The sequence below is a fragment of the Zingiber officinale genome, chromosome 5B, assembly GCF_018446385.1.
Source record: "Zingiber officinale cultivar Zhangliang chromosome 5B, Zo_v1.1, whole genome shotgun sequence".
Classification (NCBI taxonomy): Eukaryota; Viridiplantae; Streptophyta; class Magnoliopsida; order Zingiberales; family Zingiberaceae; genus Zingiber; species Zingiber officinale.
Genome location: NC_055995.1, coordinates 82,019,155 through 82,043,224, shown reverse-complemented (window position 1 = coordinate 82,043,224; position 24,070 = coordinate 82,019,155). Strand labels below are relative to the sequence as shown.

The 24,070-nt window shown below is 40.9% G+C and overlaps 1 protein-coding gene across 1 annotated transcript; it reads left to right on the top strand.

Moving 5' to 3' along the window:
* The first annotated feature begins 1,289 nt into the window (after nucleotides 1-1,289).
* Nucleotides 1,290-22,602, top strand: LOC121986782 (MADS-box transcription factor 6-like). The gene is made up of 6 exons (XM_042540722.1): nucleotides 1,290-1,471; nucleotides 4,649-4,721; nucleotides 7,049-7,116; nucleotides 7,206-7,305; nucleotides 7,426-7,467; nucleotides 22,321-22,602. Exons 1-6 carry the CDS (start codon nucleotides 1,290-1,292, stop codon nucleotides 22,600-22,602), a joined length of 747 nt encoding a protein of 248 aa, XP_042396656.1.
* The last annotated feature ends 1,468 nt before the right edge of the window (nucleotides 22,603-24,070 follow it).

Below are 24,070 nucleotides of genomic sequence, written 5' to 3'. Positions count from 1 at the left end.
GTGCAGACATTGACGAGACGTGTCAAACATTGAGGGAGTGCGGACTCAAGTTTAACCCCAGCAAGTGCTTATTTGGAGCCAAGAGCGGATGTTTCCTTGGTTACATTGTGATCGAGCGGAGAATTGACGTTAACCCCAGCAAAGTGCTGGCTCTCCGAGACATGGCTACCCTACGTATAATCTGAAGGAAGCACATCAACTGACCGGACGAATCACAACACTGCCCCGGCTCATCTCGAGATCGTCTGATCAGAATCTATCCTTCTTCAAGATACATCGTTAAGCCACCAAGTTCCAATGGAATGTTGAGTCAAAATCGTTGAAGGAACCTAAGGAATACTTGTCCACCTTGTTTGTACTCACTAAATCAATAGTTGGCGAGCTATTAAGGATGTACATGTCCGCCACTGAAAGCGTTGTAGGGTCGGTTTTAGTGCGGCAGGAGGACAATGAACAGGAACCAGTGTTCTTCTTAAGTCATTTAATTTATTGAAAGATGTTAAATGCCGCTACACTACTCTCAACAAATTAGCATATAGCCTAGTCCTAGCCGTCCTGAGGTTACACCCCTATTTCCTTTCACATCCTATTAATTTATTAACTAATAGTACCCTTGGCCGAGTGTTCATCAACTCAAAAGCTTTGGAAAGACTGATCAAATGTATCATAAAGTTGAGCGAGTATGATATATAATATCATCTCCGGACAATCATCAAGATCCAAGTTTTAACTGATTTGATGACTGAAATAGAAAACTAGGAATCAGAAAAAATTTAGAGGATCTATATGGACGGATCATCCACTCGATAAGATAGTGAGATCGAGAAGTGATTTTATGTATTTCGATCGATCACAAGATGTTACTTTTGAAATTACTTGTACGTACGACGTTGAAAGGTTGAACTAAGGTAGAGACCTAGCTCCTTATGAAATGAAACATCCAGTACAGATGTTTGCCCTCTCCCTCTCGACACGTAGCTTTCCCTGCCCAGTCCACACATCGTATCACCCTCACTGCAGTCCCATGCAGTTCCTCCTACGTACAATAATGGAACAGCAACAAGAAGACAAAATCCAATCTTTTACTAACTAAAGACTAAAGTGTAGATGAAGCACTAAGTTAAAGCAAGGAACGATCGAATGGATGAGATGAAATTCCTCTCTCTCTCTCTCTCTCTCTCTTCTAGCTTTCGCTTGTTTCCGTGTCATTAAATACGGATGACAGTAGCAAAAGGGCGGAGGGTGAGTTGAGTCGATCGGCGTGGAAGTAGTACTGCAGCTGTAGCGGAATGGGGAGGGGAAGAGTGGAACTGAGGCGGATCGAGAACAAGACCAACAGACAGGTGACCTTCTCCAAGCGCCGCGGCGGCCTCCTCAAGAAGGCTCACGAGCTCTCCGTCCTCTGCGACGCCGAGATCGCCGTCATCATTTTCTCCAGCCGCGGCAATCTCTTCGAATTCGGCAGCGGCGAGTAATTATCTATCTCTATACCTTTTAATTCTGTGCTTTAATTTGCTATTTATAATTAGTAGTTATTGGTGGTGGATTTTTGGGTGTCAGTAAGCATTTCCAAACTTGGAAGTAACGCTAGATTTGTTGCCGTTTCTGATCTCTTTTCTTTGTCATCCATGATGCTCTAAAAATGGAATGTATGCCATGAACGGTGATCGAGGGTTGTTAGCTTACCAAATGGATCTCTTTTCTTTGCCTTTTTCATGATTAGTTCTGAGAAATTAAAACAACCATGTTCTCTCTGTTATAAAAGAAGTTAACTATCTCTTGGGGTTAATTCAAGTAGAACAGTGAAGTCTTTCAGGCTTTGGAGTTGATTGATTGATCTATAAATTCAACTTTTGCTTTGTCTTCTACTGTTATTAAAAGATGGTAAGGCTGTTGAGGACATTAATAGGCAAAGAAACTAGGGTTTTGCAAAAGGAAATGATGATAATAGTGATGGAAAGAAAATTTTTAAAAAGTTGTTTAGAAATGCTTCAAGATCTTGTTAGAGGTCACATATATAGTCAGAAGAGACAACATTTATTTGGGGCACTATGATTTAACCCATAAAAAGAAAAAATAATATGAGCAAATAGTAAACCGTATTGAATATATTATCAATGATTTGATCAGAGATAGTGTATTTATTTGATCTAATGCAACAAATACAATAAACTCCTGGTTTATTCCAATCCAAAACATTTGTACTACTTTTCTTTTGTTTCAATTTCATAAGAAATCTAGCGCATGATTAAGTTAATATTTGTTAATATATATATAAGATATTTGATCTATCAATTTAGCACTTCTCTCTTTAAAAAATCTGTGTATATTTTTAGAAAAAAAATATATTGTTTAAAACTTATGAACAATTGAGTAGAATTTATTTCAACAAGTCAAATAATTGATGTATCCACTTTTTTCTACATATACAAATTAATACACCACATTAATTATTTTGAATGCACCATAAACTTTGTTAGAATGAGATCGATGAATTATATTGATGAATGTTTATTTGATGATAAAAATATGTGTACAAAAAACTTATGTGATCTCAAATGAAAGGGATCTTTACCTTAGTTTGATATATCTAGGTCATTAATAACTAATACACATGCAAATGCCAAACTAAAATTGGCAATTGATTTGATTCTTTAATTTGATTGATAAATGTCTAGAAATACATTAGTTTCTATTTGCATACTAAAATTATCACCAAATTGTAAGTTTAGTTTAAATCATTACCGCATTTCAAAAATATTTACACTATCAAAAGTTGCTACACGTTGTTGAATATTACTTAGAAATGTTGTGATGAAAACAATTATTTTCAACTAAAACTTGAACATTATTTCTTATCATTTAGTGAATTTTATAATCAATTAACTACTTTATGATTAAAAAGAATGAAACTAGTCATAAAAAACTTAGTATCAGCAACTATTTATTGAATTCCATGTAATGACCTAGATTATTTAAACATTTTCCCTTAATTATAAGAATTATTCTCTTTTCATCACTAATCACCTTCAGATGCATTTTCACCTCTAAACCTCTAATCTATCAACTCATTATAGATTTTACAAATTGTAATCAAACATGTTCATGGCTTCATTATTTTTTTTCTCATAATCAGTCATTAGTTAATTAATGTTAATGATTTTGACATGCTTGAATAATAAATAACTAACATAAAAAAATATTAACATTGTACATATAGCCAAATCATTCATATATATAAACATAACATTAATATGTATCTATTTTTTTGTTTTATTATGATTAAACCAAGGGCTTTTTTAATTTTTAGAATGCATGCCCTACCAAAGGCCTTTTTATTCTACTTCAAAAAAAGAGTGGGTTCATTCAATATCACTAATTTGAAGGTTAACCTGGCCACTTTTGTGGTTTTCTCTAGTTCTTAAACCTTCACAAATAACATAGGCTCGAACATTTCACTTTCAGAAAATAATTTTCCGGTCTGTAAAAGAAGAACAACACAGAGAAATATGTATTTTATTTTATGATCAATAGATCAACAAAAAAAATAAGTGATCACTGAAGCTGAAATATTTATTTTACACCATTTATTCTATCAAGGCATGTCGAATATTCCTTTAAAAGAACAATAGAAAAGACCAAAAGCAAAAAGTAACTAGAAGAATTATGGATTCTTAGTAGATCTTATACATTCATTATCCATAAATCTCAAGCAGTAGCATTCTTTCTTACCTTGTTGTCTTTTACTACTCACTTGCATGCATGCATGCATTCCTCCAACTAGCAGAGAAACATTCTTCTCTTGCCAATAAATAAAAACTTTTGGACTTCAAAACATGTTGCAAACTATATATGTATTCTCACTGCTGCTCCAAACCCTAACCATAGCTGTAGCTGCAAACCCTATTTATCCATGTGTGTTCATTTCCAAGCAGCAGTGACGCTTTAATGAATGCGCGTGCAAGACAGGCCTAGTTCTTTGTTCTCTTGTTGCATCATGTCACGAGCAAATAAGTGTAGATTCTTGCTACCTGCTACAGTGGCTGAGTTCCGGGAAATAAGGGTACTTGAAGCTACTTAATTGCATGTTTTTTCTCCCAAATTCTATTTTTCCTAGCTAGATTAATTCCTCATATTACTGAAGTTATGTATATAGTTATCTCTTTTCTGGTTTTTCTTTAGAGATGGAAATTAAACTATATATGTTCAGTTAATTCTTTTTCCCTTTTTATTTGCTTTAAAAACTAAATGTAAAACAAAACAAAACAAAAAATTTGTGAAGAAGAATGCAGTACTGCTCACGTACGTAGGTGTCAGAACTGTTCGCAAGTCTATATATCTCCAGGTTTTCCGGAGTCGCAGTAACTGAACTTCTGGGAGAGTCAGTTGGAAAGCATTGCCCTTTCCCCCCATCGAGTTCATAAATAAGTAGATAAATTTTATGGTGATCTTAAATAATAATAATAATAATAATAATAATAATAATAATAATAATAATAATAATAATAAATAATGGAGAAAGATAATCTACCCTAAAATGTATATATATATGCTCTGATGGAATATTGTATATTTAATATTTAGTTTGATTCTAGTTTCCAATGTTTGATTGTGCCTCTAATCTCATTTTCGTTCTTTAATTTGTTAGAATATATAAAACAATTGAGAGGTATCAGAGTCATCGATATGCTGCACAAGAGATCACTGAAGATATGAATGAAGCTGAAGAGGTAGATTGTTAGACTTCTTTATGATTGTGCTCTTTTAATGGCTCACTTTTAATAGCTCACTTTTAATAGGGTTTTATGATACTATGGATCTTCCCAAAACCTTATTGTTAGTAGAGTTAATCATACTTTAGAAGATCTATTGGCATTTTCAAGTTAATGAAAAAAAAATGATAAACCCAACTAGTCCTGGGGTGATCGGTCTAGTTCCACGGAATTTTTTCACCGACCGCCATGATAAATCGGGAAGCGAGCGGCCAAGAAACCCAGCATCGTTTAGTTGTGCACCCCATTTGAAAGAAAAATTTCTACAAATTCGTCATACCTAAGAATTGAACTATGGGTGTTTGTGTGACAACCTAGATACTCTGCCACTGCACCATAATCCCAGGGGCGACATTTGTAGGTTAAAGAAACTTTGCTAAAGTAATTAGCTGATGTCAATTGGTCAAAGAATGCATCAGCTGATTAATTAACTGATGTCAATTTGTTAATCATTAGTTACTTGTAAATTAGTATACAATATATGTAATAGCTGATCATTAGCAAAACTATTATTAAGTTTTTATTAATGTCAAAATATTCTTAATATTTCTATTTTTCTATAAAACAATACCCTTTTAAGATTTAAACTTCTATTTTTATCCTTCTAGTTAATTAAGTAATTATTTATTTTAATGGTGAAATAGAAATGCCAGACAGTATTTCGATATTAATAAAACTTTAAAAAGTATTTTAAAAAGCTAACTTTAGCATTTATATACTTGAAAAGATAGCAAATACACTTGAGTTTGTTTAATTAACCATTAATGTATGTGTTCCTACTTGAGATTGTCAATAAATGAACCACTGAATAGTTGTCTTTTACATTGATGAAGTTGCCAAACACCAAGGGAGAACTGGGCCTCTGGTAAAGCTGACGCTGAGCGAGATAACGTTTATCCCGCGGGCTAACGAAAAGGAGGATTTGAAGAGAAAACAAGAAGAGAAATTATTGTCCTCTACTTTTTTTTTAAAAAAGAAAATTTTATTTAATAACCAAAAATAATCCCTTAAATAGCTAAATAACATTTATATATACTTCAAACCCTAAGACACAAAGAAAGAAAAAAAAATCCTAACATATATACCTCAATTCCTAACTTGTAAAATAATCCTATCAGAAAGAAAAAAATAATCTTATCAAAAATGAAAATTTATTAACAGACTCACAATCCTAAAATCCTTAAATGGACTCAAAATCAAAAATAAAATAAAAATTACCAGAAAATCCAAAATTATCGGATCCTCCAACATCATAAGCTTAAGAGAAAGCAAGTTAGAATTGAGGTAAGGGTACCCTAATTGAGTCACTACAATGCTCAAATTAAATCTCCGACAGGGTAGGTGGAGAAGAAGAACAATAAAGGAGAGTCTGCTAGTGATAATTGGGAATGGTTATGTGTGCATACCTTTGTCTGCAACAACAGACTAAAGTTGCAGGAATCGAATGGTATCTCTCTTCAAGTGTTGATTGATAGAACGTCATACTCGCGGTAGAGAAAGCATCATATTGTCATATCAGATGGTCACATCACCCACATCTTGTACTGTAGAAGATCGTGTGGGGCCACGATATATCAACCATGTCATTCTACGTACTCTGACAACCCACGTGTTACCCCACGTGCCACGCCAACCCATGTAATATTGAGATAGTTGGGCTAGAGCACTTGACATGTTATGTAGAGGAGCATCGGATTGATAGGGTCGAGTGGAGATGAGTGGGGCGTCGTATTAGTGGCGCCGAGCTGAAATGAGTAGGAGTGTCCAGTCAGAGAGGTGAGTGCAAGGAGATGAACAGGAGTGCTTGGTCAGTGCGGTTGAGTAAAGATGAGTAGGAGTATCTTGTCAGCGGTGTTGAGCGGAGATGAACAAGAGTGTATGATCAATGAGGCCGAGCGGAGATGAGCAAGAGTATCTGGTCGGCTGGGCCAAGTGTAGATGAACAGGAGTGTTCGTCTCAAATTGGCTGAGCCGAATAAAGGAGTTTCTCATCTCAGATAGGCCGAGCCGAATGAATAAGCTTCTCATCTTGGGTTAACCAAGTCTGAATGGTGGATCCTCTCGTTTCGAGATAGCCGAGCGGAGATGATTTTGTTGACCCATCTTAACTTTGACCTCTATCTTAATATGGATATTGATATGTTTTGGTACACGTAGATGCTTCTAATATTCCTCATATCATTATGTAGTATCTTTTATCTCTTATGCTTTATAAAATATATGAATATACTCGATTCACTGATGCTTTTTTAAATATATATATATATTTTTTGAAGGGAAAAAATTGGTACCAGGAATTCTACAAGATGAAAGTAAAATACAACTCCCTTCAGTGCTCATACAGGTTTAGTTTTATTTGAAATAAAAACATTTTAATGTGCATTTATCAATAAATGTAAGATTTTAATTAACTTTAATACCTTATTTCTTTAGGCATTTGCATGGGGACGACCTCGGACAACTTAAAGTGAAAGAACTGCAACAACTTGAGCGACAAGTTGAATTGGCATTGTCTCAGATCAGGCAAAAAAGGGTTAGTTTTTTCTTAATTAAGTTATTTTTCCTTTATTGGTGTTGTTGTTGTTGTTTTATTTCTCTTTACTTGGCATTATAATCTTTGTCTTAATTACTTCACTTAATTGATTTCTTGCAGATAAAACTATTGCTTGATAGGATTGATGAACTGCAACAGAAGGTAACATTTTTCTTCTTTTTTCATTTTTTTTTTGTTGTCACCTGTGGCTGCATGATATATCTCTAGCTCCTATTCTTATAGTGCATTAAAGCTCAAAGGAAATAAAGGGATAATACAGTTATTTGGCGGAGCAATTGAAAAATAATTAAAAATAAAGTGTAGAAAGATTTAAAAATAGCATTATATATATTAAAAAACAAGCCAACACAAAAATGAAGATTAAAACTTACTACAAATTAAATAAGCTTATCCTTAAGGATATTGATTAATCTGACCTTAATGCACATATCCTTATTATTTTGGGTCTCTCTATTTCATGACAAGTGAATAGGTAAAATTTTCAATGTAACCTTTTAGTTTTAATTTATTCATAAAGGAAATATTTTGAATACCCTTCTCTCTAACTTCTTATTTTCTCTCTCTCTTTTTTGCCTTCATCGAGTGACTCTCGGTGCCTACCATGATCTTTAAAGCCATAGTCGTGAGAACCAATATACTCTCAATAATTTCAAAATTTAAATTGCACATAGCAAAAGGATCATCAATTTGTAGGCATTTCTTCTTCCTCATTGATTAGCGGCAATGGGACCACAACTTGTAGAGGACCAGCCCATTGGTGATGGTGAAGGCTTTGCTCCTAGGAGTGTAAATGAACCGAACCGAATAAAATTTTATGTTATTCAATCTTATTTTCAAATGTAGTCAAGCAAAACCAAGGAAAGTTTAAAATTAATTAAGTCGTTGAAACAGTTTCAAGCTTGGATTTTGTCTAATTAGCATGAACTTAATTCGAGTTTGGCTTGAGTTTACTTTGAGCTTGACTTAAGTTTAGTTCTTTTAAATGCTATCAAGCTCTTATTTGAAGCTTATGTGATTGTTTAGTGTTGTAGCATTTTTTTTAAGCTTGTTTTGGTTTGCAAGTTTGACAATACAAACTTATTTATTTATTTTGAGATTTTTTTTAATTTATTTGCAAGTTTGATAAGAGTTTTGTTGTAAACATGATTCATAACATTTGTTTATGAATATTATTCATAAACATTATTTATTGGTTCACAATCTCTATTTATAAATATTAATGAATTAAATATGTATATATTTAAACTTGTTCATTTAATATAATAAATCATTTAAACTTGTTCATATATATATATATATATATATATAAAGTTATTTAAACTTATTTATTTAATTAACTTTGCTCATATTGAATGAACATAAGAAAGCAATTATCAATTATCGAATATCAAATTTATTCACAAACATCTTATTTATTAACAATTATAATTACGCCCTAATAACAAGATCTTAGAGTACATAAGGTCGGTAATGGTAGTGGGCACTCTTGTAAAGAACACAACATGTTTTGTCATATGCAGTGCATACAAGATGGAGCTAGCTAGTGTTTCTAGGTGTGCAACTTCTACTTTAGAATCACTTTACTATAAGCTTATACTCAATTTTTATAATTATTAAAAGATATAGTAGGTTATTATTGGCATCCATTATAATCACAATCAATAGTACGCAAGATTTTTTTTTAATAAACAAAAATTCATTGATCAAATTGAAATATACATCCTACTAGATTTGATTAGTATTATTACAAATCAACACCACTAATATAACTTATGGTTTATCACCACTACATCAACTAGTTACATTCCTTCTATGTCATCTCCTAGTATCCATTGTTGAAGAACTTGAGTTAGTGAGGGAATGACACAGAGCCTAACAAGAACAATGAACAAGAATTGAATCTAAGGCGTATAAGCACTTTCATTAAAGAGTTTATTACCCGTACTATCTTGCTAGACCAGATTATGATAGCAATCTCTTCTATGATACAATAGATTCTCAAATAATAAAGTAACAAGTTCTTTAGTTGTTTGTATAAGAATGTAGAATGATTGTAATTAGTTTAATTTGGCCAAGAGCACTTATTTATAGAGATTTTAGGCTTAACAACTGTTGTTTCAACGTTCAGACATCAAACAATCACGTTGGTTCACAAAGAAACACAATTGTTTGCTCAAAATTAAAATTTCTATTATTTTTTGGGGAAAATAGTGTAACACTACATCGTTGGCTTTAACGTTGCAGCATTGTACTTAAAGCATTGCACTTGTTCTATGAACGTTGCAACATTTCAAAGCTAATTCAAACATGACCGTTGATGGCCAACCTTTCTAGCACTACATCTAAACTGGATGCTCTTTAGTAATGCTGCAGCGTGACTTCCAATGTTGTAGCATTACATTACAACTTTCAAACTTGTTTTGATGGCTTTTAATAGTTACAATGCAAACTAAACTTCAACATTCCCCCACTTAGTTTGCAATGTAACTCCAAACTAACACTTATTGATATCGCACATAAAAGAAAGTGTTTTTCATCTTAAACTATATATCTTATAATGTAAATAACTCACAAGTCCATGGCAAATAATTGGTGGCTCATTGCTTAAATCAATATTCAACCATACCTTAAACTTATCACGCATATGAACCATCAATGACATTCTATGATTCACACACTTTTAAGCAAGTTTACTTGTCATGTGCTCATCCTAATTTCATAACCATTTACAAAATCTCTACCCAAAAATTTTGTTAGAAGTGGCACCACTTCTTATGATTACATAGGTGGATTCATTATCTCAAGTCTTATTAATTGAGCTAATAAAATCCTTCTGAGATAATTCCATTAAGAACCTAAGTTTAATCTACTCACTTAAGAGTAATAAAGTATGCACCTTGAACTTGGAATCGTACACACGAACCAGGTGCTCACAATCATTTAACAAATTATTTTTACCCTTTAAACCTCTCAATCTTGGATGTACTAGAAGAAGGTTGGGTTCTCATCATTAAATAACTTTAGATTAGGGGTTTCAATCCCATTTCAGATATTGTCAAACTCACCAAATCTCTTGCTAATGATTTGGTAAACGGATCCGCTAAATTTTTATGTGTTCTAACAAACACAATAGAGACAACATCATTATTAATCATTTTTCTAATAAATGCATGCCTCATACTAATATGTCTAGATTTTCCATTATACACTTTGTTCAATGCTCTAGACATAGTAGCTTCGCTGTCACAATACATGGTTATAGGCAACATTGGTCTAGGCTAAAAATATATATCAAGTAATAGAACTCTCAGCTACTCGGCTTCTTTACAAGACGAGGTTAATGCCACAAACTCATATTCCATTATGGAATGAGTTATTAGTGCTTATTTCTGTGAGGCCCAAGAAACAGCTCTACCATCAAGTAAAAAGAAAAAACCACTAATAGGTATTTGATCACTTATACTAGTGCTCCAACTAGCATTTGAAAATCCCTCTAGAACACAAGGAAAATTATTGTAGAAAATGCTTAAATATCTTGTCATTTTGAGATAACCAAGTACTTTAGTCACTATTTTCCGATGTTCTTTGCTTGGATTCTTTGTATATCTAGCTAGTCTATACACTGCATAAGATATATCAGGTCTTGTACAACCCATAACATACATAAGCCTTCTAATGACACTAGCATATTCAAGTTGTTCTACTATATTACCATCATTATCACAAACTTTGATGTTTAGATCAAAAGGTGTACTCACTTCTTTCACATTAAAATGTTGATATTTCTTTAAAATCTTATCAACATAGTGAGCCTGAGAAAGAACAAAACCCCCACTATATCTGTTAATTTTTATCCCTAAGATAATATCAACTTCACCAAGATCTTTCTTTCATTTTGAACTTAGAAGATAGGTGTTAGGACCGATGATCGCGGCTAGAGAGGGGGGGGGTGAATAGCCGCCCCAAATTCTTCGTTTCTTTCTACAATTAGGGTTAGCGCAGCGGAAATAAAACGAATAGAAACGAAAAAGGAGAAGCAAACCTCAACACGAAGATGTAACGAGATTCGGAGATGATACTCCTACTCCTCGGCGTGTCCATAAGGTGGACGAGCCCTATCAATCCGTCGGTGGATGAGTCCCCGGAGAACCGGCTAATAAATACTCCTTGTGGGTGGAGAAACCTCGCCACAAAAACTTACAACAGCAAGAAGGAGTACATGTACAGCAAGAAGCAAAATACAATACAACTGTAAAACCTTCGCTTACTTGCCTTCTCTTCGTCGACTGAAATCTGTAGATGAAGCACCAACTTCACAGAATCACAGCAGCAGCTGAAACCAGTCGAAGAAGTCGAGGAAGCTCACACGAAGCTTCGGAAGCGAGCTTAACAAAGCTTTAGAACAGCACATGCAGAAGCAAGAAGAAGATCAAGAAGAAGCAGAAGCTTCGGAGAGTGTTTTTACTGTAGAAGCCCTCAGCCCTCTTTTATACCTGCATCCACCTGCGAAGAAGAGAAGGCAGAAGACTAGCCGTTGTGAGCCAACGGCTAGGGCTGGACCGATCAGAACATCTCCTGATCGGTCCAGCAAGACCCTGATCGGTTCTGGGGACCGATCAGAGCTTCCTCTGATCGGTCCAGGGACCGATCAACATGCTTTTCTCCCGAACTTCTTGCCTTCTGATCGTTGTTTCCTGATCGGTCTGTAGACCGATCAGATAACACTCAGTAGGCTACTGTTTGGTTACTGATCGGTCACCAGACCGATCCAGATACCCAGTGTATCACTGGATCGATCCACTGATCGATCCAGAGCTTGGTTTTTGCCCAAACCAAGTCCCAAACCTTCCAAACCAACATCCGGTCAACCTTGACCTATTGGTACATCATGCTTAGCATCCGGTCACTCCCTTGACCTGCTAAGACTCCCCAACAAGTGTCCGGTCAATCCCTTTGACCCACTTGGTCTTTCCAACACCAAATGTCCGATCACCCTAGATCCATCTGGATTTTTCCCTTGCCCGGCTTCACTCACCAGGACTTTTACAACTGCCTGGCTTCACTCACCAGGACTTTTACCTAGCTTTACTCACTAGGGTTTTCACAACTGCCTGGCTTCACTCACCAGGACTTTTCCGCATCCGGTCCAGAGAACGAGCTCCCGAGTCCTCTCTGACCACAGTCCGGAGAACGAGCTACCGAGCCCTCTCCGACTTCCATCCGGTCCAGAGAACGAGCTCCCGAGCCCTCTCTGACCACAGGTCGGAGAACGAGCTACCGAGCCCTCTCCGACTTCCATCCGGTCCAGAGAACGAGCTCCCGAGCCCTTTCTGACCACAGTCCGGAGAACGAGCTACCGAGCCCTCTCCGACTTCCCATGTGCCAAGCTTCCATACTTGGACTTTTCCCGTGCCAAGCTCCCTGCTTGGACTTTTCACCATGCCAAACTCCCTGCTTGGACTTTTCCCATGCCAAGCTCCCTGCTTGGACTTTTCCCGTGCCAAGCTCCCTGCTTGGACTTTTCCGAGTCAGGTCAACTCACCTCGGGTCAACCAGGTCAACTAGGTCAACCTTGACCACGGGTTGCACACAATCTCCCAAGCTTGTATCCTTGTCAAACATCAAGATACAACCATTGTCAAACATAACTCGTCAAACATCAAAACACAACTCGAGTCAAGTCAACTTGAGTCTGGTCAACCAAGTCAACCTTGACCTAAGGTTGCACCAACAATCTCCCCCTTTTTGATGTTTGACAAAACCCATAATCAAACCCATAATCAAGTTAGGTTAACCCGATAACCTAACTTAGGTTTTCCAATGTTCTTCCCTGAACATTCTCTAGACATTCTCCATTCTCCTTTCTACTCTCCCCCTTTTTGACACACATCAAAAAGAGTGAATCAAGGTCAAGAGTTTCTTTATAATGGAAGTCCCATACCTTTCACTGAAACTCTTAATTTCCCCCTTGATACTAAGGTCCAACAATTAACTTAGTGATAATCCCATATCACTCAAGTCTTTTAGGAGTAAAAACTCCCCCTAAAAGTCAACTCCCCCTTGACTAATAGGTAAAACTTCCCCTAAAGGTCAACTCCCCCTTGACCATTGCACCAACAATGTCTTGGAGAGTTTCAAACCTTTAGAACTCTAAAACACCACTTCCATAGCTGTAATTTCAGACAAACAGTTGAAATTCAGCAACTTGGCACGCCCTGATCGGTCACCAGACCGATCAGGGATTCCAGGCACCCCTGGACCGATCAGAATCCCCTCTGATCGGTCCACAACTCTGATTTCTGATTTTTGAATTTTTCTTCTCCTGAAATTCAGAAACCTCTAGAAAATTACAGAAAATTCCAAAAATTGTGAAATTTTGAAGATACATTCCTCATAACATATACTATCATGGAAAAATAATTTTCTATGAAAATAAGTTCCATTTTCAAATCTTGATACAAAGTTCAAAAGTCTTTGAAATAGCTCAAAGTTAACTCATCTTTGTATCAACTCGTTCAATGATGAATGCTATGACTAGAAAAGCTTCATCAAGGTTTTTCAAATCAATTTTGAAATGATTTTAAACCATTTAATTTAGGACTACAATCTTTGGGCTAAATGTACATGACTTGTACATAAGCTTTCCCTATGATCCTCAATTTCGAATTAGGCTCATCTAGGCACAAGAACTATGCACCTTGATCCTAACTCATCATCCTAATATCTCACACACATCTAAGGTGTATCAAAGACATTCAAGTCAATTTTGATGTGAGATATGGGTTTAGGTTAGCTTAGACTAAGGTCTCATGCATTTTCTAAACATCAATTTGATCTCCATATCAAATTGTGTTTTTAACCTTAAATCCATTTCATTGATTATAAATGCAAGAGAAGAGATGATGACATGGCATATAATGATATCATAAATAATAACATGTGCCAATGTCATGATGTCATGGCATAAAGTATGAAACTTAAATAAAGCATGACATATAAATAACCTAAGCATTATCATGACATTTCAAATGATCATAGATTAAATATGATGTCATGACATGGCATATGGCAAACAATATATGGCAAATAACATGTAAAGGTATAGAAAATACCTAATTCTAGCCTTAGTTGCCATTTTTGATAATTTCGACCATTTTGCCATAAATTCTATATTCCTAAGTGTATTAGACCTAAAATCATATCCTCAAGACTTTTAGATCACTATGTGCCAACTAGATTGACTCTAGAAAAATCCTCAAATTTGATTGGCACATCCTAATCACCTTAGGAATAATTCTTAATTTCATTTTCAAGGCTTGATCACACCTTGAAAATTCCTAAAGTGCCACCTTTTGCCATGATTAGGTTAACTACCTAGTCAAGTAAGGTTGGCACACCCTAACTCATCTAGCGTGATGAAATCATGCTCCTAGGAACCCAATACATATTTGAGCTCATTGGGTTCACTAAATATTCACTAGGGATGACTTCCCTAGCAACCCTCCTAATGACCCTCTTAGGCTTTAAAGCCTTGGCCATTTGGGACTCATCAAGATCAACTCTAGGGGTGACTCCCCTTGTGACCTTAGTGATGGTCTTCCTAGCCCTAGATTTTGTTCCATAATCGAATGGAACATTGTGATAAGTGGGCTTGACCATTTGGGACTTAGGTTTGTGACCCAAACCTCTCTTGTCCTTTGTCTTTGGTTTTTGACCCTTAAACCCTAGAGATAACTTCTCCAAGTTCTTAAGAGCTTTTTCCAAAGTATCAAGTCTTGACCTCAAGACTTGATTCTCCTTCTCTAATACCTCAATTTTTAATTTTTCATTGTTCTTTGAGGTACTCCTAGGCATATGTCTAGTAGTTTTGGGATTCCTATCTAGGTTTCCCTTAACCTTAGATGGGTTAATTCTAGGGTTGGCTTTCCTAGTGTTATCCTTATCTAGGCTCACATGTTTGGCACCTAAGCATGTGTTTCGATTTCTAATGTTATCATGCTCACCATTATTAACAATAGCAATAAGGCTACTAGCATGTGTCTTATTATTATTGCAATAATGTGCCTTAGAGATTACCTTAGGATTTGCCTTAGCTCCCCCTATCGATGTGCTCGTCTTCTTGTCCTTGTGAGGTTGCCTCCCCCTCGGACATTGGCTCCGATAATGTCCCCTTCGCTTGCATTGGAAGCACACCACGTGCTCCTTGCTCTTGCGTATCGGGACTCCGGCTTCCTTGACTTTTGGTGCCGGTGGAGTCTTCCTTATCCTCTTTGGACATTTACTCTTGTAATGTCCATATTCCCTACACTCAAAGCACATTATGTGTAATTTATTCGAAATTAAAATGCTTGAGTTACCTAGGGTTGAGGATGGTTGTATGCTTTCTCCTTCATCCCTTCCGGAGATAGAAGCTTCTTCTTCTTGCTCCGATCTTGAGGAAGAACTCTCCTCCTCTTCTTCCTTAGATGTTGAGTAACCCTCAACTTCTAATTCCACATCTCCATGGTGTGAGCTACTTAGCTCACTTGACTCCTCTTCATGGCTTGAAGTGGAGCTCCCCTCATGGAACTTGGCCAAGTTGTTCCACAATTCCTTGGCATTGTTGTAACCACCTATCTTACACAATATATCATTAGGTAATGAGAATTCAAATATTTTCATTACCTCGTCGTTGATTGTGGATTGGTGGATTTGCTCCTTCGTCCACTTCTTCTTCTCAAGAGGTTTTCCTTCTTTATCCATCGGAGGAGTGAAACCTAATTGTACACAACTCCAATTTTCAATGTTAGTCATAAGGAAATACTTCATCCTTACCTTCCAATACGCGAAGTCGTTGCGATCGTAGAAGGGTGGAATTGTGATGTCTTCTCCGAGTAGATCCATTCTCTAGCTTGTGCTCCCTCGGGTGTTAATCCGGCGAAGAGCGACCTCGCTCTGATACCACTTGTTAGGACCGATGATCGCGGCTAGAGAGGGGGGGTGTGAATAGCCGCCCCAAATTCTTCGTTTCTTTCTACAATTAGGGTTAGCGCAGCGGAAATAAAACGAATAGAAATGAAAAAGGAGAAGCAAACCTCAACACGAAGATGTAACGAGGTTCGGAGATGATACTCCTACTCCTCGGCGTGTCCGTAAGGTGGACGAGCCCTATCAATCCGTCGGTGGATGAGTCCCCGGAGAACCGGCTAATAAATACTCCTTGTGGGTGGAGAAACCTCGCCACAAAAACTTACAACAGCAAGAAGGAGTACATGTACAGCAAGAAGCAAAATACAATACAACTGTAAAACCTTCGCTTACTTGCCTTCTCTTCGTCGACTGAAATCTGTAGATGAAGCACCAACTTCACAGAATCACAGCAGCAGCTGAAACCAGTCGAAGAAGTCGAGGAAGATCACGCGAAGCTTCGGAAGCGAGCTTAACAAAGCTCTAGAACAGCACTTGCAGAAGCAAGAAGAAGATCAAGAAGAAGCAGAAGCTTCGGAGAGTGTTTTTACTGTAGAAGCCCTCAGCCCTCTTTTATACGTGCATCCACCTGCGAAGAAGAGAAGGCAGAAGACTAGCCGTAGTGAGCCAACGGCTAGGGCTGGACCGATCAGAACATCTCCTGATCGGTCCAGCAAGACCCTGATCGGTCTTGGGGACCGATCAGAGCTTCCTCTGATCGGTCCAGGGACCGATCAGCATGCTTTTCTCCCGAACTTCTTGCCTTCTGATCGTTGTTTCCTGATCGGTCTGCAAACTGATCAGATAACACTCAGTAGGCTACTGTTTGGTTACTGATCGGTCACCAGATCGATCCAGATACCCAGTGTATCACTGGATCGATCCACTGATCGATTCAGAGCTTGGTTTTTGCCCAAACCAAGTCCCAAATCTTCCAAACCAACATCCGGTCAACCTTGACCTGTTGGTACATCATGCTTAGCATCCGGTCACTCCCTTGACCTGCTAAGACTCCCCAACAAGTGTCCGGTCAATCCCTTTGACCCACTTGGTCTTTCCAACACCAGATGTCCGATCACCCTAGATCCATCTGGATTTTTCCCTTGCCCGGCTTCACTCACCAGGACTTTTACAACTACCTGGCTTCACTCACCAGGACTTTCACCTAGCTTTACTCACTAGGGTTTTCACAACTGCCTGGCTTCACTCACCAGGACTTTTTCGCATCCGGTCCAGAGAACGAGCTCCCGAGCCCTCTCTGACCACAGTCCGGAGAACGAGCTACCGAGCCCTCTCCGACTTCCATCCGGTCCAGAGAACGAGCTCCCGAGCCCTCTCTGACCACAGGTCGGAGAACGAGCTACCGAGCCCTCTCCGACTTCCATCCGGTCCAGAGAACGAGCTCCCGAGCCCTCTCTGACCACAGTCCGGAGAACGAGCTACCGAGCCATCTCCGACTTCCCATGTGCCAAGCTTCCATACTTGGACTTTTCCCGTGCCAAGCTCCCTGCTTGGACTTTTCACCATGCCAAACTCCCTGCTTGGACTTTTCCCATGCCAAGCTCCCTGCTTGGACTTTTCCCGTGCCAAGCTCCCTGCTTGGACTTTTCCAAGTCAGGTCAACTCACCTCGGGTCAACCAGGTCAACCTTGACCACGGGTTGCACCCACAATCTCCCAAGCTTGTATCCTTGTCAAACATCAAGATACAACCATTGTCAAACATAACTCGTCAAACATCAAAACACAACTCGAGTCAAGTCAACTTGAGTCTGGTCAACCAGGTCAACCTTGACCTAAGGTTGCACCAACAATAGGTACTCCTTAGTTTCAAATATACCCTTTGTAGTGTCGCTTACAATTAGCATATCATAAACATGGAGACAAATTACAACTATACTTTTACTAGTGAATTTAGACTAAATGCACTTATCCACATTATAATATCTAAAATCATTAAAAAAATAGAACACCCTCAAACTTTTCATGTCATTGTTTTGAGGCTTATTTTAGACCGTACAGAGACTTTACTAATTTATACACTTGAGTCTCATTTTCGAAAAGCACAAAGCCTTCTAGTTGATTCATACACGCCTCTTCATTTAAATTACTATTTAGAAAGGTTATTTTCACATCCATTTGGTGAACATAAAGTTTCAAAATGGAAGCTAAAGATAAAATTACTCTTATTGAGGTTATTCTAGCTACAGGTGCATACATATCAAAGTAATCAATTCCTTCCTTTTGTCTAAACCCTTTAGCTACTAACCTAGCTTTGTAGGTGAGAATGGTTCCATTGGTAGTTAGTTTCTTTCAAAACACCCACTTACAACCAATAGGCTTGGAGCCTTGTTGTAGATTAACTAGAACCCAAGTACCATTAGATAGTATTGAGTCCATTTCATCATTTATAGCCTCTTTCCAAAAAGCAACATCCCTAGAATCCATGGCTTCTTTATATGTCTTAGTGTCTTCCTCTACACTAAACAAAAATAGAATTTTGTTTAGTAGAGAATCCCTAGTACCTTCCACAAGAAACACATTGTTTTGTGACCATATAAAATCTAAAGAAAGATGTCCATTCTTTCTTTGTCTTTGATTTCTTCTAAGTTCACTAGAGGTGTCGATTTCATTGGTTCTTGAATCACTAGAAGTATTTTCATGGAAAGAACTTGATGCACTAGCCGGAGTCACTTTCTGGAAATTGCACATCTCTTGATTCTACAATGATATTGTTTTCAATGTCAAGTAATCTATATGCCTTTAAATTTTCAGCATAGCCTATGATCCTGTCCGAATGCTGAATCAACGGACGCTGGGCACGTGGCGCTCTCCGAGTCGCTGACGTAGATCTCCGATTGGTCGTACGAACCTCCGGCGAACCTGCACAGAAGTCGGGCTGGGAAGGGATTCCCGGCGACGACCCTCCGACGCTCAAGTCAGGTAAGCGAACAACGAAGTGGCTCCGAAAATTGTAGAACGTGTACCTCCGGTGAAGGGTGAGGGCCTTTATATAGGGCTGTGGAGAAACGAGTGCACACATACCGAGGTGTACACGTGCCCTTTCCTATACCGTAGTGTGGGCTTGTCAGAGGAGCTTACCTGACCCCATACTGCTACAGTTTGAGCACATCTTTGATGGGACAACGGATCCTTCTGTCGTAGGATTTTGAGTATGGCCTGAACGCAGAACATGCCCGCTGTCAGAAAAAGCTGTCCCTTGTCCTTTTCCCCTTACTCCCTGCCGAGCGTTCGGCCGGCCAGCTCCCGCCTTACGTACGGCCGAACATATATAATGGTCTACTTGGGAGATTCTCGGTAATGTGCTTTGCGGAGACTGTTAGCAGTATGTTACCTTGTGCCTTCGGCCGAGCGTGACTTTCGCTCGGCCCTTCATTCCTGCTCAATCGAGCGCCGGAATCCTGACTCCCATCGGGGCGCCCTTTAGCCGTCAGTTAAATACCGATTGGCCATTCGGTCGGTCAGCCACTCTTCTCCGGTCGGCCGATCGGTCCGACCTTCTCTCAAGCGTCCGGTCGGCCGATCGGTCCGACCTTCTCTTGAGCGTCCAGTCAGTCCATCCTTTTCCGATGGACCACCTGGACCTTTGACTTCCACGTGACATTGACTTCCCAGAATGGGGGTCCCCTGTTCTTATCGCCGGATCACTTGCCTCCCCTTCAAGTCTAGTCGAAGGAGGCGAAGTCCGACTGACTGGACTGCCGATCTGACTGAGTAACGACCGCTACAATAGTCCGTTCGGCCAGGCTTGGGGATGCTCATCCGTTCGGCGATGTCTTGCCCGTACCTTATATTCCCTTGGCATCCATGCCGAATCCTCTCCCTTACTGCCAAGCACGTGCACTACGCGCAGTAAGGGGCATTCATTAAATGTGACCCGTGTCCTGCTGACACGTGGCGATCTCGCTTTTGTCAGCGTATGGCGGTGGCGTTACCTCCAATGGGACAACCGCCGTTTGAAATGAGCGGTTGGATGATCGCCTCGTTCTTCACGACCTGAATCGAACTGCTGAGGCCATTCGAGGCTAACGCTATAAATCTCGCGACCTCTTCTCTCCGCCGCATTCTTGCTTCGTTGACTTCTGACTCCCCGCTGTTCTTTCTGCTCCGGCGACCTCGTGTCTCAGCTCCCCGACGACCCCGAGGCCCCTTTCGATCATCCCTTTTGCTCGTAAGCCTTCCTTTTCCTCGCTCCCTCCCTCTTCTTTTTTCTGTTAGCTGTCCCCTTCAGTCTGCCACCTTTTCTTTCTTGTTCGAACCCTTCTTTTTATCTCGAATGCTTTACTGTGTTTCGACCATGACTAGCACCTCCCAGCCGACCGCCGGCGCTCCTGGTCTTTGGTACACGACCATGGAGAGCCGGTTTGACGAGGAGGACGCGCTGCGCCTCGCTCGGACCTATGAAATCCCTGCCGACCACCACATATTATTAGCCACCCCCACCGACCGGCCTCATGAACCGCCGCCCGGCATTGTCCTCTTTTTTCGAGATCAATTTTTAGCCGGGCTACGCTTTCCTCCACATAAGTTTTTCTTACAAGTGTGCAACTATTTTAGCATCCCGCTCGGCCAACTAGTCCCGAACTCCATTAGGCTGTTGAGCGGGGTGGTAGTTCTCTTTAAACTGAACAATATCCCATTAGACCCCAAAGTGTTCCACTACTTCTACTACCCTAAGCAAGCCGAGTGGGGTACTTTTGTTTTCCAATCTAGGATAGGTTTCGTCCTTTTTGATAACATGCCGAGCTCCAACAAACACTAGAAAGAGCATTTTTTCTACATGCGTTTCCCCGAGCCACCGGCCTTCCGTATCAAATGGCAGACGGCGATGCCAGCACAGCCGGAGCTCGGCAAGTTTAGGGGCGATCCGGCCTACCTTCATGCAGCCGACCGGCTGGTCGGCCAGCGCTACCATATCGACAAGCTGCTCCTTCCGGGAGTAATGTACATATTCGTCTTGTCTTCTATTCCCGCCGATCTGCCTTGCAGCATGAGTAAGTTCTCCTATCATCCTCTTTCTTTTGTTCTAACTGATTTATTCTTTTCTTCTGCAGCCGAAGTCATGTGGTGCGCCAAGGCTACCGAGCGGCTGAAACTGCGAGCCGTTGAGATCGAGGCGGCCAAGAGTATGGAGGTCGCCGAGCGGAGCTTGGCCTCAGCTGGTCCGGCCAGCGAAGAGGGTGAGGGGACTCAGAGTGTCCCCGAAGCCTTAGACGCTTCTGCCTCTCTCAGCGAGGCTGCGGGCGATATAGAGCCCTCTACTCAAGTCGGGGTAGAGGGTCGCTCGGCTGACGAAGCCCCCCTGGCAACTCGGAAGCGCAGACGGCCAGAGCCAGCCTCTCAACCAACTCCATCTGATGAACCGCAGTCCGAGCGAGGCGATGTAGCTCCAGTGCTATCCGGGACGGTCTCCATAGAGAGTACCCCAACGCCGCACGGCTCTCCAAGAGCTACCTCCGAGGTGCCGCCCTCCAGTCCTCCCCGAACCATGCGGCGTCTCAGGCGATTGGGCGACCGTCCTTCTTCCTCCACCGGTGAGCCGTCCGGTAAGGCCGCTGTGCCCCAGGGTGATCCGAGCGGCCCAAGGTTGATAAAAACTGTCCTGCGCCTTCTGTAGGAGGAATACTTGGCGGCTGCTGATCGGCCAACGGTCCCCGAGCAGCAGATCACCCTTACGGGTCCTCTTGCCAAAGCCTGGGAGGATGCTCAGCTCCGAATTGCAATGATGACTCCCGGTCAGCTAGGCGACAGCAATTTACAACAGGCGACCGGGGTATGTTCTTTGCCTTGTTAGTTATTTGGATTTAGTTTCTAACTTGCTCCTATCCGTTTGCAGAATTGGGTGGAGCAGATTGCCATCAGCAACCGCCTAGCCGAACTGGAGGACGAGCTGAAAAAGCTCAAAGCCGCGGGAGATAGCAGACAGTCAACGGCCGCTCTGGAGAAAGCCAAAAAGCTGCTGGAAGCCGAACGGGGTAAGTCCTCCGACTTGTCGAGCGAAGTGGCTCGACTTGAGGCTTTGGTCAAGCAGCAGGACAAGGAGATAAAGACCGCAACCACCCGGAAGCGCAAAGCCATCGACGACATGGACATGATGAAGGTGGAGAACCGGGGGCTAGAACAGCGGGTAAAGGACTTGGACGCCTTGCTGAAGACTGAACGGGAGGGCCGCTCGGCCGACCAGGTTAAAGCGGAAGAGGCTTTGAAAGATCTCCAGGTGGCCCTTGACGCTTCCGGAGCTACTCTTAAAGAATATCAAGATGGGGAGCCCGGTCGGTTGGCGGAAGCGCGCAAAGCATTCGTCCGCTAGGATGAATTTGGCGAAAAGTTCAGCGACAAGCTGTCCTTAACTTTCGAAGATGCGATCAAAGTGGCAGTCGAATATCTGAAGACCAAGGGCCACATACCAACCGAGCTATCGATCCCCCTCGAAGATCTGGCGGTCATGATGGGCTCCATCCCTGATTCTCTCTTTAATTTTGATGATAGTGAATGAAGGGTTTATGAACTTTCTTTAAGTGTTTGCTGTCTTTTGTAAGCTTGCCGTTCGGGGCGACTATTATTATAAATTTTGTCTGTCCGCCATTCGGCGTAAATGAATTTTCTCTTTTGTTATTTGTTTGTTCGACCAGCATCCCATCCTTAACTTTTTGCGCCGGTCCTAATTTTCTCGCGCTAAGTGCGTTTTATAAAGGAGCCGCACGGCCCCACACTTTCTTTATTCTTGCCTTATCGGCAGACCTGAGCAGGACCTTGCAGAAAGTTATCCGTCCGGAGGATTTATAGACTCCGGTTGCTCGCCTTTTAACGTCGATATTTACCGTCAGCGCCTGACGACCTTCCGCTCGACGGGTTTATAAACGCCGGCTCATCTCTCGGATTTTAACGTCGGAGCTCGACGGTCTGGTTTATAGACGCCGGCTCGTCTCTCGATTTTTAACGTCGGAGCTCGACGGTCTTCCGCTTGGAGGGTTTATAGACGCCGGCTCGTCTCTCGATTTTTAACGTCGGAGCTCGACGGTCTTCCGCTCGGAGGGTTTATAGACGCTGGCTCGTCTCTCGATTTTTAACGTCGGAGCTCGACGGTCTTCCGCTCGAAGGGTTTATAGACGCCGACTCGTCTCTCGATTTTTAACGTCGGAGCTCGACGGTCTTCCGCTCGGAGGGTTTATAGACGTCGGCTCGTCTCTTGATTTTTAACGTCGGAGCTCGCCGGTCTTCCGCCGGAGGGTTTATAGACGCCGCTCGTCTCGATTTTTAACGTTGGAGCTCGGCGGTCTTCCGCTCGGAGGGTTTATAGACGCCACTGCTCGTCTGAGACGCCTGAGCCCGACGGTCTTCCGCTCGGAGGGTTTATAGACGCCGGCTCGTCTCTCTATTTTTAACGTCGGAGCTCGACGGTCTTCCGCTCGGAGGGTTTATAGACGCCGGCTCGTCTCTCGATTTTTAACGTCGGAGCTCGACGGTCTTCCGCTCGGAGGGTTTATAGACGTCGGCTCGTCTATCGATTTTTAACATCGGAGCTCGACGGCCTTCCGCTCGGAGGGTTTATAGACGCTGGCTCATCTCTCGATTTTTAACGTCGGAGCTCGACGGTCTTCCGCTCGGAGGGTTTATAAACGCCGGCTCGTCTCTCGATTTTTAATGTCGGAGCTCGATGGTCTTCCGATCGGAGGGTTTATAGACGTCGGCTCGTCTCTCGATTTTTAACGTCGGAGCTCGATGGCCTTTAAGGCTAACTTTAACCCTGTCGTTCGGCGAAACCATGCGCCATCCTT